Below are 17,786 nucleotides of genomic sequence, written 5' to 3'. Positions count from 1 at the left end.
CGGCTCGGTTGGCAGTGCTGACCGGAGTCGACAGAATCCCTTTTCGACCGGGTGTTCCAGTCAAAAACTGGACACCTGGTCACCCTAACCTAGGGATTTACCAGTATATGCATATTGGTACAAAAATCACCCTCTTAATTAAGAGTTATACCAGCACAAAAACTGAGCAGACCAGGCCTAAGATGATGTTTTCTGTTAATAAAATTAGGGCAGGGAGAAAGAACTACTTTACAGGGTCATGTTGACCCTCACCCTATTCAGTGCCCTGCACTATGTTCTTCACTGCTTAGTTCAGCTTTTTAAAGGAATCAAGGGTTGGGGCTTTCATCTTTTCCCTTAGGAGACTCTACCACAGTCTAATCAACTTCACTGGCAGGAAACATTTCCTGATGATATGCTTTAATTTTGGGTTTCAAACTCCTGGCCCATGTGATGACCTCTCTGTCTGAGCCTGCATCAGTACAAGCTCTTCTCCTATAGTAGCTGTTCAGAATTTCCCTCCTTTGGCATCTGAATCTGAGTCCTTCCCATACTGTCAAACATTGCTTAGGGCACGAACAAGGCTCCTTTGGCGTCTGCTGGATGCCTATTTCAACTGCAGGTAGCTGGCTCTATGCTTCAACCCCGCTGAGCTTAGTGCAGCTCCAAGAAGCAGTTGCAGGGGTACAGAGCTGGGAGGTGGCGGCCTGCACCAAGGACTTGAGTCAGCAATCCTGGAGCACTGGTTACCGAGGATTGGATTGTAAAACCTGGGACTGTTGGCAGGGAACCAAGTCTGAACCAATGCAGTGTTGTGTTGTCTTTTTGGCTATGTCTGTACTAAAAGTACAACCAAGTGAAAGGAATCTGCTATCACACAGTAGTCCCCTGAGCTTGTTACAGCATGGTTACTGCTTGTGGTGTGGACAAGAGCTAAGCATGTTTCTAGAGTCAGGCTAAAACTGGGTTCTCAGTTCCCTTTAAGTCACTGGTATTGTGGGCTGTGTTCCAGGCACAATATCATCTGAATCTGAGAGGGTCGGGAGGGCAAACCGGGAACTCTGTGACTGAGCGACTGTGGAAGAGGCAGGCAGGCAGCCCAGCAGTAAAGATCCAATCTAAACGGGGGGGAGAAGGGCGGGGGGGTGAGTGAGTGGGAAAAGGAGGAGTCTTAATACCAGTTTCAGTGGTGGTTCTCCTTGCAGTGTCTACACTTAGTCTTTTTTTTCGGGGGGTGTCGCCAAGCTCTGTTTAATTTGGGCTCAGAGGGGCCCGGGGGACCTCACCCCTCGTCTGCCCCCCCCCGGGGCTGCCCTTCGGCCGCAGCACCTGGAAGGGCGGCCCATGGCCAGGGATCACCATGTCGGCCAGGGCCAGCGCCCGCCGGCGGCACTGCTCCTGCCGGGCGGGGTCCTTGCTCAGTGCCTGCCAGGCGGCCTTGTCCCGCTCCCACTCGAACAGGTCTCCGGCCACCAGCACCGTGCCCAGAGCTGTGCCCCGCACCAGCACGCTGCTGTGGGTGGCCGTGTGCCCGGGCGTGGGCAGCACCTCCACGTGCCCTGGATCGATAGGGTAGGGGGCGCTGCCTCCCAGATTATGGGGCAGGTAGAGCCCCTCCCCGCGGCTGAGGTCGAAGCGTGGCCCCGGGGAAGAGGTTGAGGTTGCCGGCATGGTCGGAGTGGCCGTGGGTGCAGACCACATGGGACACGTCCCCCCGGGCTACCCCCGGGCTGCCAGCAGCCACTCCCGCCCCTGGGGTCCCCCCAAGTCCACCAGGGTGAGCCGAGGGCCCCGCAGCAGCATGATGGTGCCATCGGCCCATGTGATGCTGGCTGGGAGCGCCCGGCTGAACCCCTCCTGTAGCACCAGCACCGAATAGGGGGTGCTGGGGATCAGGGAGAGCCCCAGGGGCACCATGTGCAATGGGGGGGTCATGGAGGGGGAGTGGGGCTGGAGGGGGCGGTGGGCATCAGTCATTCTAGGCAGGCAAAGATTCCATATTCCTGCAGCTCTGCTGCGTTTCTGGAGGCAGCTTGGGGTGGGGATTGTTTGGGGAGGAAGGTGCTGAGTCTTTTTAGGCAGGATGAGGCCTGGAGCAGCCTCCCTTCTGCTTCCAAATACTTCCATTCCGTTCCTACCCCCATTTACCCTCTTCTACCATTATCCAGGAAGCCTGTTTCCCTCGGCTCCCATCCCGCCCCAGCCTGTTCCCTGGCCCCTTTCTGCTCCTCACCCCTCTGCCGGTGAGTCTCTTGTTTTTCCTTCCAAACAATCCCCACCCCCAGGTCACCTCAGGCTCTCCTGTCCTCTTCCTCCCCCCTAGATTCCCTCTCCCACACTCCACCCCTGATTCCCTTCAGCACCAATCTTCCTACTCACTCCTGGTTGTACCCAGTTTACCTTCTCCCTGTTTCTGCAGGGCCTAAGGGATAGGTTTTGCCTTCCCCCACACTTGAGAGGGAAATAAGTGACTGTTTCTCACTGGTGAGCATCACTCATGGAGATGCACAAAACTTGGCAGCGCTGTTGCTAGGCTTTGGATTTCCACTTTCTGAAGGATTTCTGCTTGGCTCAAGTAATCTCTTACACCAGGTGGCTAAATAGCGAGATTCAGCTCTTGCCTTCCATCTTAGTTTTTGTTTAGGGTCATGCATGCCCTCTATGGCTCAGCTAGGGTTACTTGAATAGCCTTTCTGAGGCCGTGACTATGCTAGGAACGCCTTACTAGTATAGAAATATCAGTATAGCATACTAGTAAACTGCTCCTAGTGTGGGCGTAGCTGTACCAGCAAAGCTATGCTTCATACCATTATAATAAAACCACCCTGTGATGGGATCCCCGGGGTGCAGCCTGGAACTGGGGTACCACTGTACCCCCTTAACTCTCCAGTATGGGCTGTCTCTCACAATGCTTTGCTAGTGACAATCAGCAAACCCCTCCAGGCGCTGTTATCACTTAGCATAACAGCATGTGGAGCCCCACACCCATTGAGCTAGACTGCCTGAATGCTCCCAGACTCAATCACGAATCACACAGAGAAAGGCACCAGCCAATTCTCCCCAGCCTTGCATCCAGAGCTGTACCGTGGAGCCTGATCAGTGTAAGTGTATTACCCAGACCATTTCTCTCTTAACATAGAGAGGACATACACAAGCCTTTGTAAACTGAGCTGAGATTTCCCAAGCACTTCAACCAAAGCGCACTGTTCTAGGTAAAATATAAAACAGGTTCATTAACTACAGAAAGATAGATAGATTTTAAGTGATTATAAATGGTAGGCATAAAAGGTCAGAGATAGTTACTTTTTATTTTCTTTGGTAAGTGCACAGTCTAAATGTTAAACTTTATTACACTAGGCAGTATTTAGATCAAGCAGTTCTCACCCTACAGGATGTAAGTCTTAATACACAGGCTTCTCTCTCAAGCCAGGGGCCAGTCTACTAAATTGAAGTCTTTGTCTTTCCATCAATTTTGTTGTTTCCAGCGTAGGTGGGGGAGGAGAAAGGCCTTGCAAGGCATGATGTCACTATCCCTTATTTTATACCAGGGGTGGCCAAACCATGACTTCTGAGCCGCATGCGACCCTTTTACAGTTAAAGTGCGGCTCGCAGAGCTCTCCACACCCCCTCTGCCCCCAGTCTGGTAGGTGGTTCTGCGGTGGGGGTAGGGGTTTCTGCCAGAGATGACTGATGCTTCCTAAGAGTGGGGGGAGGGGCACAATTTAAAGCCCCCCCCAACAGCTTGAGTCACACCTCCCAACATCTTAAGTCACGCCCCCCCCTTACCTTCAGCTGCCCCACCTTGCAGCTCCCAGTTGTTAGGTCCTGGTGGAGAGGCAGCAGCAAACAGCTGGGAGCTGCAGGGAAGGGCCACTGATTTAGCTCCATAGGAAGAGGTAGCAGCAAAAGCAGCCCCTCTGCCTGCAATTCCCAGCTGTTTGCCACTGCCTCTCCCCATGGCCACAGCTCCCAGCTCACCTGATTCAGCTGCTGCGGTGCAGGGAGGGGCCCCAGGGCATCATGTGACTGAGCGAGGCCAGTAAACCCTGGCAAAAATCGGGGGGGGGCACATGAACACCCCCCCCACACACACACACACACATGCATCACCTCTGGCTTCTGCCTGGCAATGTGAGGGTGATCTAGGGGCTTCAGCTGAAGCTCTGAGCCCTGGGAGTCATGCCCCGGCTCTTGAACTTCTGAAGATTGTTGTATGCAGCTCGGAGGGTCAGTAAGTTTGGCCGCCTCTGATTTATACCCTCAGTCCATGTGTCTGGAAAATACTAGCCAGACATGTCCTAGCTTTCCTCTTATTTTGGAAATCCCCATTTTAGTGGCCATTGCTGGATACTTCAGAGAAGGGTGTGAAAATCATCATAAGTGTGCAATACCCTATAGTCAGGGGAATTGTCTTCCTGATATCATGGGATCACATTTTGCCCTAAAGCATGACAAGTACAGGGATAGACCTCTGCCTGCAGCATTACTGAGCCAAGTGTCCTGGAGATACAATGTGGTGCCCTTTACCATGTCAGTTGATGACTGAAATATCCTGACACTATGATCTGTAAGACACATTTATCCTGTATGATCTCTCCTGAGTCACCCATTGAAGTGAAAAGGTCCCTGAATGGTCATTTCCCCTCCCTTCCCTCATCCTTCCTTTCTGCTCTCACACTCCTTCCCTGCCTTATCCATTCATATACTCCTAACCACATTCTACCCTGGGTTTAATTTTTCTTTAATATCTTAATTTCTTTAATGACAGCAGTAGCTGCAGGTTGTTCTCTGTGGGAGCTGTGGCATGTAGCTGTGCTTTAGGTAATGAGACCTGATGAAAGCCTCTTGTTACTGTATCAAGATTCTGTCCTTCTCTGTATTTAAAAAAAAAGTGACAGGCTGTGTTGGCTATATTAATATATTTTTAATGGCTTGCATGTGGCTATCGGAACACTTGCTTGTCTATCTTGAGAGAAGCAGAGCAATTCCCCCCTGCCCACTCATGCATCTTTGGCTGAAATCAGCCAGGAATTGGAATAAGTGGTGGAGGGGAGCAGTCAGATGAGAATTTCCCAGAAATTCTGGCAGTAAAAAAATGAAATCTGCCATTTCACACCTGCCAGGGGTGGGTAGGATTCCAGAGACCCTCTCCCCCTACTCACCCTAAAAATCTCTCTCTTCTGGAATGTTCCCCTGCCTGTGATCAAGGGAGCTGCTGTCTCAGACTGTAACATTTCTACAAATGGAGGGGTGACACTTCTCTAAAAATAATTACTGCATTTCTGAAGTGAAACAAAAGAATTTATGCTGTAATTGAGAGCTAGGAAGGGGAGGGAGCCGACAGACTCAATGCAAGTGTGTTCTAATGCTGTGTGCCAGTGGTTTGGTAGCCTAGTGTATTAGCACACTAGCTTTTTGTCTCTTAGGCTAACATGCTGCTTAAGCTGCAGGTAGAATAAGCTTGGTGGTCTGAGCCTAGAGCATCTTTTTTTTTTTTTTAACTGCTTTTCTGCTAGAGGCACAGCTAGCCATGTGTAGAAAGCTGAGAGGCCAAGAACTGCAATAGCAGAGCTTCAGGTCAGGACTGACTTGTATTGGCAGACATCTGTGTGGGGTCCATAAATGGCAAGGCAAAAGGTATTCCTGAGTCGGAGCTGAGATGCATTGGTGGAGCTGTGCGGAGCAACTCGCACAATGAGCATGAGATCAGCTTGTGAAGAATTAATGCTGCATATAACCTGTGTCGGAGAGAGGGAGCAAACGGCAACAAGCCCGGTCTCACTCACACGCTGATTAAATAGAGCTGCCAGGAGAGGTCAGCCCTCGTTGACTCGCTGACAGGTTGGCTGGAAGGCGTTATGATATAGTAGGGAAGGGATATTGATCAGTTTTACAAGAAAACAACCCCGAAAGACCCTCTAGCCATAGGATAATTGGGGGAGTGGTGGCAGGCATTAAAGGATACCGCCCTCCTGCTCTTGTAATATGAAGAATAAATGTGCTCTGTCCTGGGGGTGAATGGGGTAAGTATAAAGCAATTTAAGTATAGTCTAAATTCCTCCTTGCTTGCTGCTGGCAACCACAAGCTCCTCTGTAAGCAGTTGCTGTTCCATGTCTGTATTTGCCCCTGATGTTCAGTAATGGGTTTAGCTGTCTATGTGCCTCCCCCCAAATTGATACAGGGAATCTCTGTTCACCTAATGTTGAGCCTGAGCATGCTGTTTAGGCTGCTCCCTGTTCCCTCAAGCTGAGGAAACCAATGCACAGGAAGGATTTGCTAGTCTTGGGCCTATTGGCATATCTGCTTCTTGTGAGCCACTTGTGCTCCCAAAAAGAGAAAGGTGATGGTGAATCACTGTGGGGACAGAGATAGAGGAGCTTTGGCTGCCTCCTTGATTCTCTGAGCTCATGCCACCCTACTGTTGAGGTTGTCCTGGCAGCTAGCAGGACTCTGTGGATGCGGGGTTTGGTTTGTTGCCCTTGAGTGGCTTGGATTCCGTAACACACCCTGCTCTTGATGAGTGGTCCTTCTCTCTCTTTGCCTCTGAGGATGCCTCATCCCTGGGTCTGAGGCACCCCAACAAGAGCAAAAGGGTTTGTTTTGTTTTTGTTAATGTAAGTGCCAGGGAAAGATGCTGGACTGGTAGCCATGGAGATGCGCCACACAACCTGCCCTCAGCCAATGTGCTGCCTGCCTGCTCTGGGGCTACATTGTCCCCCACCCACTGTAAAAGGTGTGGAAGAGGGCGGGGGGACTGTTTGTGACAGAGGTGAGCAAACTATGGCCGATGGGCCACATCCGGTCCGCAGGACCTCCTGCACGGCCCCTGAGCTCCCGGCCGGGGAGGCTAGCCCCCGGCCCCTTCCCTGCAGCCTCAGTGCGCTGTGCCGCCAGCGCTCTAACCCGCTACTCCTGCCGGGCAGTACGGCGGTGTGGCTGGCTCTGGCATGGTAAGGGGGTGGGGAGCGGGGAGGTCCCAGGGGGCAGTCAGGGGACAGGGAGCAGTTGGATGCAGCAGAGGTACGAGGGGCCGGTGGTCAGGGGGAACAAGGGCAGTTGGATAGCTGTGGGAGTCCCAGGGGGCCTGTCAGGGTCAGAGAGTGTTGTCATAAATATAAAGTGAAGCCTAACCACCTTTAAATCCCTCCTGGCCAGAGGAAAAACCCTTTCACCTGTAAAGGGTTAAGAAGCTAGGATAACCTCGCTGGCACCTGACCAAAATGACCAATGAGGAGACAAGATACTTTCAAAGCTGGAGGCGGGGGGAACAAAGGGTTCTCTCTGTCTATGTGTGGCTTTTGCCAGGGCCAGAGCAGAAATGCAGGTCAGAACTCCTGTAAAAAGTCAGTAAGCGATCTAGTTAGATATGTGTTAGATTCTGTTTTGTTTAAATGGCTGATAAAATAAATTGTGCTGAATGGAATGTATATTCCTGTTTTTGTGTCTTTTTGTAACTTAAGGTTTTGCCTAGAGGGATTCTCTATGTTTTGAAGCTGATTACCCTGTAAGATATTTACCATCCTGATTTTACAGAGGTGATTCTTTTACTTTTTCTTCAGTTAAAATTCTTCTTTTAAGAACCTGATTGCTTTTTTCATTGTTCTTAAGATCCAAGGGTTTGGGTCTGTGTTCACCTATGCAAATTGGTGAGGATTTTTATCAAGCCTTCCCCAGGAAAGGGGGTGTAGGGCTTGGGGGATCTTGGGAGGAAAGATGTTTCCAAGTGGGCTCTTTCCCTGTTATATTTGTTAGAAATATAACAGGGAAAGAGGTGGTGGCAGCAATAAAGTCCAGGGACAAAAGGTAAAATAGTTTGTACCTTGGGGAAGTTTTAACCTAAGCTGGTAAAAATAAGCTTACGGGGTTTTTCATGAAGGTCCCCTCATCTGTACCCTAGAGTTCAGAGTGGGGAAGGAACCTTGACATGGTGTTAGTGGTGGGATTAACTGGAAATCATTTTGAGATCATTTTGAGATTTTTTTGGACCAGAAGCACAGATTTTAGAAGGAAATATTTTTTTTCCTTTTGGGCTGCTGGAAAGCAGGTTTTAAGCTGAAAGCAGTTAGAGGTTTTTTTGTCTCTGGTTGGAGGCCAGAGCAGAGACAAAAGGGAATTGTCTTTTGTGAGCTGGAGTTTTCTCTACCTAAAGGCAGGATAGTTAACCTCCTGCAGGGAAATTCACAAGTCTTCACAGACCTGAAGTTGTTTTTTAAGCTAAGAACAACTAGAGGGGTTTTCTGTCTATTTGCCTGGAGACAACAGTGGTGTTTGGTTTTTTTTTTTTTTAGGATTTTTCTGTAGGCTGACAACCACTATCAGAGAACATAGGTATCCAGTTACGGCACAATCTATTTTTTTTGACAAGCCAAGTTTTTTTTGTTTGTTTTGTTGTTTTCTTTCTAACTCTCAGGTGTAAAGTTAGTTAAAAACAGAGAGGCAAACATGACAGAAACCAAGGCACAACACAAATTGGAGTTAACCAGACTGGAGGCAGCGAAAGAGGCAGAAAAAGCCTTAGAGGCTGCCCACAGGAGAGCTATGGAGGCAAGGGAAAAAGAACTGGAGGAGAAGGAAAAAGAGAGGAAGCATGCACTGGAGATGGAGAAGGTAAGGGCTGAGCGGAATCTACTGGATAACCCTAACAATCCTTCCCCAATAATCCACAAATGGGAACGACTATGTCCACAGTATGATGAATCCAATGATATTGCTGAATATTTTCTCACCTTTGAGAGGCTGTGCACTCTCCATAAAATTCCTGAAGCTCACAAGATGACCACATTGGTCACAAAATTGACTGGAAGAGCTCTGGACATATTTAATAAGATGCCTATTGATGAGGCTTCTGACTATAATAAGTTCAAGGATTTGGTTTTAAAGCAATTTCAAATTACATCTGAAACGTACAGAGTAAAATTTTGAACCCTTAAGAGAGGGCCTGGACTAAGTGGCTTATGTGGCTTATCTAAACCAGATAAAGGATCTGTTAGATAAATCGGTCCAAAGAAGGGGTGTCACTAGCTTTGGCAGAATGTGTGATTTGATAGCTCAGGAGCAGTTCCTGAATATGTTCAAGGAGGAAATAAAATGGTGTTTATGGGATAAGGAAATGGACTCAGCAGAAAGTCTTGCTTCTTATGCTGATCGATAGGAGCAGTCCCAGACCACCAGAGAGGTGGGGCAAGCCGGAACAAAACGGATGGAGGGAGGAGAGAGGAACAACCCTGGTCGCAGTTGGAGTGGATACCAGAAGGGACATCCTCAGACCACACCCTACTACCGGGGGCAGCCCAAGGCCCCAGCTACACACCAAGGAATACTCCAGATACCTTATCATCCTGCCACACCGTTCTCCAGCAACCCACCTCGCCCCAGTGACCTGTCAGCTGAACAATGTTTTAAATGTAACAAGCCGGGGCATGTAAAGGCCAACTGCCCCAAGAACCCCAACAGATTACAGTTCATTGCACTGGAATCACACCAGAGGTCCTCAGGCCCAGATACCTCCCAAATACCCTTGGAGCAGTGGGAAACTGTGAGTTTGGGCAAGAAGAAGGTCACTGCGTGGAGGGACACCGGAGCGTAAGTGTCAGCTATCCATGCTTCCTTAGTGGACTCCAATTTAATCGACCCAGAGATCCAAGTGACAATTCAGCCCTTCAAGTCCAACTCTTTCAATCTGCCTCCAGCCACGTTGCCTGTCCAGTACAAGGGCTGGTCAGGAACGTGGACTTTTGCAGTCTATGATGATTATCCCATCCCCAAGCTTTTGGAGGAAGACTTGGCCAATCGTGTGAAGCGAGCCAAGAGGGTGGGAATGGTCACCCGCAGCCAGGCTAAGCAAGCCGTTACGCCTAGCTCTGTTCTGGAAACTTCTACCAGGACCTGGTCAGAGGTGATGGAACTGGACCCCATGCCAGCATCTGTAACAGCAGTAGTGGATTCAGTCCCAGAGACCCAGACAGAGCCAATCCCAGAACCGGAACCAGTGGAACCAGAGCACCAGACCCATTGCCAGCACTGAATCCAGTACTTGCAACGCCAACACCAGAGGGCCCCACCGAACCTGAACCGGCAGCGGCCGATAAACCTACACAAGAGGCTCAGCCGGAGCCTGAAACCCAACATAATGCCCCAGCGGAGAGTGGTTCACAGTCAACGGAAACAATCCTATCCCCTACATTGCTTCCAGAGGGACCAAGTCTAGGTCCACACTCCAATGAGGAACTGATGTCTCCAGCATCAAGGGAACAGTTCCAGACCGAACAGGAAGCAGATGAACGCCTCCAGAGAGCTTGGACGGTGGCACGGAGCAACCCATCGCCTCTGAGCTCTTCTAATCGATCCAGGTTTGTTGTAGAAAGAGGATTTTTATACAAGGAAACTCTTTCTGGTGGACACCAGGAAGACTGGTATCCTCAGATACAGTTGGTAGTTCCAACTAAGTACTGGGTCAAGCTTTTGAGCTTAGCTCATGATCATCCTAGTGGCCATGCTGGGATGAACAGGACCAAAGACCGGTTGGGGAGGTCATTCCACTGGGAAGAAATGGGCAAGGATGTTTCTACCTATGTCCGGTCTTGTGAGGTATGCCAAAGAGTGGGAAAACCCCAAGACCAGGTCAAAGCCCCTCTCCAGCCACTCCCCATCATTGAAGTTCCATTTCAGCAAGTAGCTGTGGATATTCTGGGTCCTTTTCCGAAAAAGATACCTAGAGGAAAGCAGTACATACTGACTTTCATGGATTTTGCCACCCGATGGCCGGAAGCAGTAGCTCTAAGCAACACCAGGGCTAAAAGTGTGTGCCAGGCACTAGCAGACATTTTTGCCAGGGTAGGATGGCCCTCCGACATCCTCACAGATGCAGGAACTAATTTCCTGGCAGGAACTATGGAAAGCCTTTGGGAAACTCATGGGGTGAATCACTTGGTTGCCACTCCTTACCATCATCAAACAAATGGCCTGGTGGAGAAATGTAATGGAACTTTGGGGGCCATGATACATAAATTAGTAAATGAGCACTCCAATGATTGGGACCTAGTGTTGCAGCAGTTGCTGTTTGCCTACAGAGCTGTACCACATCCCAGTTTAGGGTTTTCACCATTTGAACTTGTATATGGCCGCGAGGTTAAGGGGCCGTTACAGTTGGTGAAGCAGCAATGGGAGGGGTTTACACCTTCTCCAGGAACTAACATTCTGGACTTTGTAACCAACCTACAAAACACCCTCCGAACCTCTTTAGCCCTTGCTAAAGAAAACCTAAAAGATGCTCAAAAAGAGTAAAAAGCCTGTTATGATAAACATGCCAGAGACCGTTCCTTCAGAGTAGGGGACTAGGTCATGGTCGTAAAGACACTCCAGGCCCATAAAATGGAAGCGTTGTGGGAAGGGCCATTCATGGTGTAGGAGCGCCTGGGAGCTGTTAATTATCTCATAGCCTTCCCCACCTCCAACCAAAAGCCTAAGGTATACCATATTAATTCTCTAAAGCCCTTTTATTCCAGAGAATTAAATGTTTGTCAGTTTACAGCTCAGGGAGAAGATGATGCTGAGTGGCCTGAAGGTGTCTACTATGAAGGGAAAAGTGCTGGTGGCATGGAAGAGGTGAACCTCTCCATGACCCTTGGGCGTATGTAGCGACAGCAGATCAAGGAGCTGTGCACTAGCTATGCGCTGACATTCTCAGCCACCCCAGGACTGACTGAACGGGCATACCACTCCATTGACACAGGTAATGCTCACCCAATTAAAGTCCAACCTTACTGGGTGTCTCCTCAAGCTAAAACTGCTATAGAATGGGAGATCCAGGATATGCTACAGATGGGGTAATCCACCCCTCTGGCAGTGCGTGGGCATCTCCAGTGGTTCTAGTTCCCAAACCAGATGGGGAGATACGTTTCTGCGTGGACTACCATAAGCTAAACGCTGTAACTCGCCCAGACAACTATCCAATACCACGCACAATGAACTATTGGATAAACTGGGACAGGCCCAGTTCATCTCTACCTTGGACTTAACCAAGGGGTACTGGCAGGTACCGCTAGATGAATCCACCAAGGAAAGGTCAGCCTTTACCACACGTGTCGGGCTGTATGAATTTCATGTACTCTCTTTCGGGCTGCGGAATGCACCCACCACCTTCAAAGACTTGTAGATGGTCTCCTAGTGGGATTGGGAGAATATGCAGTCGCCTACCTTGACAATGTGACCATATTTTCGGATTCCTGGACAGAACACCTGGAACATCTACAAAAAGTCTTCGAGCGCATAAGGGAGGCAGGACTAACTGTTAAGGCTAAGAAGTGTCAAATAGGCCTAAACAGAGTGACTTATCTTGGACACCAGGTGGGTCAAGGAACTATCAACCCCCTCCAGGCCAAAGTGGATGCTATCCAAAAGTGGCCTGTCCCAAAGTCAAAGAAACAGGTCCAATCCTTCTTAGGCTTGGCTGGATATTACAGGCGATTTGTACCGCAATACAGCCAAATCGCTGCCCCACTGACAGACCTAACCAAAAAGAAACAGCCAAATGCCGTTCAGTGGACCGAAGTGTGTCAGAAGGCCTTTAACCAGCTTAAAGCGACACTCGTGTCTGACCCTGTGCTAAGGGCCCCAGACTTTGACAAACGGTTCCTAGTAACCACAGATGTGTCCAAGCGTGGAGTGGGAGCAGTTTTAATGCAGGAAGGACTGGATCAATAATTCCACTCTGTAGTGTTTCTCAGCAAGAAGCTGTCTGAGAGGGAAAGCAACTGGTCAGTCAATGAAAAAGAATGTTACGCCATTGTCTACGCTCAGGAAAAGCTACGCCCATACGTTTGGGGACGGTTTTTCCACCTGCAAATCGACCATGCTGCGTTACAGTGGCTTCATACCGCCACGGGAAATAACAAAAAACTTATTTGGTGGAGTTTAGCTCTCCAAGATTTTGATTTTGACATACAACACATCTCAGGAGCTTCTAACAAAGTGGCTGATGCACTCTCCCGTGAAAGTTTCCCAGAATGAACTGGTTAAAATCGTCCTTGAGATGTGGAAAATGTTGTTAGTCTTTATATAATTGGTAGTATATTTAGAGATGCATGTGTCTTGTTAACTCTGTTTTCTCCTAGAGCTCCAGAAAGAAATCACAGCCAGCTTTTCACCCTATCTGTGATTTGGGGGGCATGTCATAAATATAAAGGGAAGGCTAACCACCTTTAAAATCCCTCCTGGCCAGAGGAAAAACCCTTTCATCTGTAAAGGGTTAAGAAGCTAGGATAACCTCGCTGGCACCTGACCAAAATGACCAATGAGGAGACAAGATATTTTCAAAGCTGGGGGGCGGGAACAAAGGGTTCTCTCTGTCTGTGTGTGGCTTTTGCCAGGGCCAGAGCAGGAATGCAGGTCAGAACTCCTGTAAAAAGTCAGTAAGCGATCTAGTTAGATATGTGTTAGATTCTGTTTTGTTTAAATGGCTGATAAAATAAATTGTGCTGAATGGAATGTATATTCCTGTTTTTGTGTCTTTTTGTAACTTAAGGTTTTGCCTAGAGGGATTCTCTATGTTTTGAAGCTGATTACCCTGTAAGATATTTACCATCCTGATTTTACAGAGGTGATTCTTTTACTTTTTCTTCAGTTAAAATTCTTCTTTTAAGAACCTGATTGCTTTTTTCATTGTTCTTAAGATCCAAGGGTTTGGGTCTGTGTTCACCTATGCAAATTGGTGAGGATTTTTATCAAGCCTTCCCCAGGAAAGGGGATGTAGGGCTTGGTGGTGGCAGCAATAAAGTCCAGGGACAAAAGGTAAAATAGTTTGTACCTTAGGGAGGTTTTAACCTAAGCTGGTAAAAATAAGCTTAGGGGGTTTTTCATGAAGGTCCCCTCATCTGTACCCTAGAGTTCAGAGTGGGGAAGGAACCTTGACAGGTGTGAATAGGGGTTGGGGCAGTCAGGGGACAGGGAGCAGGGGGGTTGGATGGGGGTGGGGGCCAGGCAGTTATGGGCAGAGGGTTCTGGGAGGAGGGAGTCAGGGGACAAAGAGCGGGGGGGTTGGATGGGTCAGGGGTTCAGAGGGGGTGGTAGGTTGGAGGGGCGGATAGAGGGTGGGGGCCAGGCTGTTTGGGAGGCACAGCCTTCCCTACTCGGCCTTCCATATAGTTTTGCAACCCCCATGTGGCCCTCGGGCCAAGAATTTTGCCCACCCCGGTTTGTGATGAAACCCTCCGTGAGGAATTTCTCACTCTGATTGTCTTAAATCATTTCTGGTGATGGTGGTGATGGAATGGGGTTTCGAGCAAATGTACAAGGTGCATTTCCCTTGGCCATGCCCTGACTTCAGCCCCCTATCCACACGCAGACTGCACAGAAAGCCCTTCACAGGGTTCAGAAGGAAGGACAGTGCTACAGATGCATCCAAGCCTCCCTTCCTCTTATAGGGGTCATGATACATGGAGGACCCATTCTTGAGCAGAGCTCATCTATCCACTGGAGTGAAAAGTATTAGGGGTGAGATGGCAGCAAAATAATTGCTGTCTCTTAACCAACTGTATGCTCTGGGACAAAGAGGAGCCTGTTCCTAAACCTGCTCACTTTTGCTGGCTGTAGCTAATAGCAGGTAACTCCTTCACTTATTTGTTTTCTAGCTGGTTAAGATGCCATATCCCTTTTCAGCTGGGTTGATGAAAGTTGTTTGGGATGTAATCACATTTTCGGAAGGAGAGCAGGTCCCAGGCTTACGCTCCAGTAGTGATGAACATCATGGAGGATGAAGGTTTGGAAGATTCCTTCTCACCCCTTTCCCAAGGAAGCTCAGTTCCAGGGTAGTATCTATGTTTCAGTGAGATCTCCTGCTTCTTTAACCCAATTTAAGCTAGGCCTGAGGGAGGCACTCAAAGGTACCTAAGAGCATGAGCAAATGTGACTCTGCACGGGATTAGAACCAGAGATACACCTGGCTTCCTGCCTTGTGAACATCGGACTACGTAGCTATCCCAAACTCAAGTGGCCAAGGACAATACACCCAGCTAACAGGGCTAATCTTTTGATTTTTACTTAGTTTTATAATAATAAAATCAGATGGAAAAGACCTAGTCCATTTTTCTGTGGCCAATGCAGCCCTGTTCTCTACTATACATTTTCTAGTGTCTTGTCCAATTTATAATTTTCAAGATGAGCTTCAGAGGGATTTTTTTTAACTGGGCTTGTACCCGCTTTACTACTTTGCAATGGATAAAGAAGGCCTGAGAGGTTTTTTAATTTTTTTCTGTTTACCTTAGAAATATCAGGAATGTCCACTCTGGTCTTACCTGGCATTGCTAGAGGACCACTGAGGAGGTATGATGGGTAGTTTTTTTCTGAGCTTTAAATCCATTTATTGAAAGTATGAAGGTGTTTGAATAAAGACAGCCTTTAGATTCAAACTATTAATTGGCCATTGACTCTGCATAGATGACAACAAAAGCAAATAAAACCCCAAAGAATAGGGAATCAGTCTGAACACAACCCCTTCCCTTTTTAATAGCTCAGCTTTCCATCCCTTGCCTTTTTAGAGGTCACCATTTCACTGGTTCTTCAGTTATCATATTCTTCCAGCCTAGACAGAACCTGAATTTCTAATGCAGGGGAACAAGCAGAAAAAATGTTGTAAAGAACAAAACAAGCCTTTAGGCCTTCTTTGTACACTATATAATAAAGAAGGAAACAAGGGCATAAGTCCATTTTTTTTTGCAGGTGACCTTTAAAAGCCCCATACAGTGGGGCTTCCACCATAACAACCCCTTGGGGACTAAAATCTATTTCCTTATCAAAATGTTTGCATTCTTTTTGTTCATAACTTTATAAGCATGGGGCTATGCATACTGGTTTCTTGTTTTTTGGAATGTTTACTAGGGCAGACCTGCTGATCTGATTTAATTTATAAGGAAATATTGGGGTGTTCTTAAAAGCTAAAAAAGTATCTTACTAACTCTGCAAGCAGATTAAAGTTGTGTGTGTGGTGGTGGTGGGGTTGGTGGTGGGGATCTCCTGACCTCGATGGTGTAACTCCTGTTTATAGAAAGGGAAACATGTGAGTGGGGAAAGGCAACTGGTGTGTGTCCCCTTTTGATGTCTAGGAAGGGCATCCCACTGAAGTAGTGATAAGATTAGTTTGTTAACTTAATAACCCTTCATCCAGGCTTCTCCCTGCACCCCCTCCCCCTTCCTATTAGTCTTTTCCATCTCTTTCTGTCTCTTAAGTGCCGTTGTGGGGTGTGGGGAATTGTAGTCGGTAAATCGCATCCAACAACTCGACCTGGCGGTGGCTGCTGTTGCTAAATCAGCCAGCTGAGCACCTGCCGTCTTGAAGCTAACAACAGAATAGTGTGCTATTCATTTTTAAAGTGATATTGTCAAGATAAAAATCTCTCTATGTATGTATGTATGTATGTATGTATGTATGTATAAACAAACCAGTCCTCCTTTGAGTTACAGAATAGCACGTTTAGATTAGTAAAATCAAAGGAAACCATAGCTTTTCACCATAGCTGGAGGGATGGCCTTCAGCATCAGGTATGAATTACCGAGAGACTCCCTGCAACCACAACTTTGAATCCCAGCAGGCTTGACTTAGCCCTGCATCTTGAGGTCGATAAATTGACTTCCATGCAGCTTATTATGTGGGGCTCTTTCAGATGTGACCTTATTAAAAACTGAAGTCTTCTGTGGACATGAAAAATCCCATGGGAGTTTTTATAAGTATAGGGGAGTTGCTGCAGTGTCCATGGCAAAATCCCCTCCCCCCTCTGAGTGTCATGCGCTGGTTTTTTGTCTGTACCAAGTCCAAGATGTGGCTACAATGCATTCCTGGGTGAAGTGATTAGGACTTAAAAAATGTACCTAACATCGGCTAGTCCAAGGACTAAGTCAATTGGCCAGAGAGAGAGAGATGGCACCATGCCCCCTGAAGTTTACAAGAATAAATAGTTGTGTACTGTACTTAAGTGTAATCTATTGCTAGTCAACTTCCTGCTTAGTAATAATAAAAAAACCACTCACTACATCTCTTTTGCTCTGGTTAGAGCTTCTTTCACATTCTGGCTTCAGTGCATTTTTTTTTTCTTTCCTATCATGGTGTATCTTTTTATGAATTGCCATCAGTGTCTGTTTCCTGTCTCTCCTCTTTGCTAACTTATGCCATCATTCCTTCTCTCTTCCCACCAAGCCACTTAAGGCTTGTCTACATTGGCACTTTACAGCGCTGCAACTTTCTCGCTGAGGGGTGTGAAAAAACACCCCCCTAGGTGCTGCAAGTCTCAGCGCTGTAAAGTGGCAATGTAGAGCTATTCCCTTCGTGGAGGTGGTTATTTTATAGCCCTGGGGGAACTCTCTCCCAACACTATGCTGTGACTACACAGCCACTGCAGCGCTTTAATGTTTCTAGTGAAGATGTGCCCTTAGACACAGAGTTTAGAAGTGTTACCAAATATTTAATGGCTAGAGGACTAAATTGACTAACCACTGGCTGATATGAAAAGTGGGGGTGTGACCCACTGACCAGGGACAATGCCCAAGTAAGACACTAACTCCTCCCTCCCCATCAGCTGTCGGGAAAGAGGAGAGTTCTGGGGATTTTACTAGAATGCTATCCTTGGAGCCCAACTAGGGAGTCCATTTGTCAAATTGCTACCTACTAGAGGTGTCAGAAAAAAACTGAAGGATCCTCTCCATGCCCCCAGGCTCCTGTGAGAAGGAGCATTCTTTTTCTGTTTTTGCCTCATCCCACCCGAGAGCATCAAGCCTGAAGCACAGATGTGTAGTAGGTCTTTGCTACTCTACCCCACCA

General features: G+C 47.9%; 2 protein-coding genes across 3 annotated transcripts in view; one reads left to right on the top strand and one right to left on the bottom strand.

The window, feature by feature from the left end:
- Positions 1–17,786, top strand: part of TCF20 (transcription factor 20) — a 216,369-nt gene that overhangs the window by 29,636 nt on the left and 168,947 nt on the right. The window lies entirely within an intron of this gene.
- Positions 1,210–1,938, bottom strand: MBLAC1 (metallo-beta-lactamase domain containing 1). Its single transcript, XM_038405587.2, is given in 3 exon segments — positions 1,210–1,615; positions 1,617–1,713; positions 1,716–1,938. Coding segments are annotated over 3 exon segments (681 nt in total). The 5' UTR covers positions 1,915–1,938; the 3' UTR covers positions 1,210–1,230.

This window comes from Dermochelys coriacea, chromosome 1 (assembly GCF_009764565.3).
Source record: "Dermochelys coriacea isolate rDerCor1 chromosome 1, rDerCor1.pri.v4, whole genome shotgun sequence".
Lineage (NCBI taxonomy): Eukaryota > Metazoa > Chordata > Testudines > Dermochelyidae > Dermochelys > Dermochelys coriacea.
The sequence above is the reverse complement of the archived record's forward strand: the minus strand, read 5'-3'. Positions and strand labels throughout refer to the sequence as shown.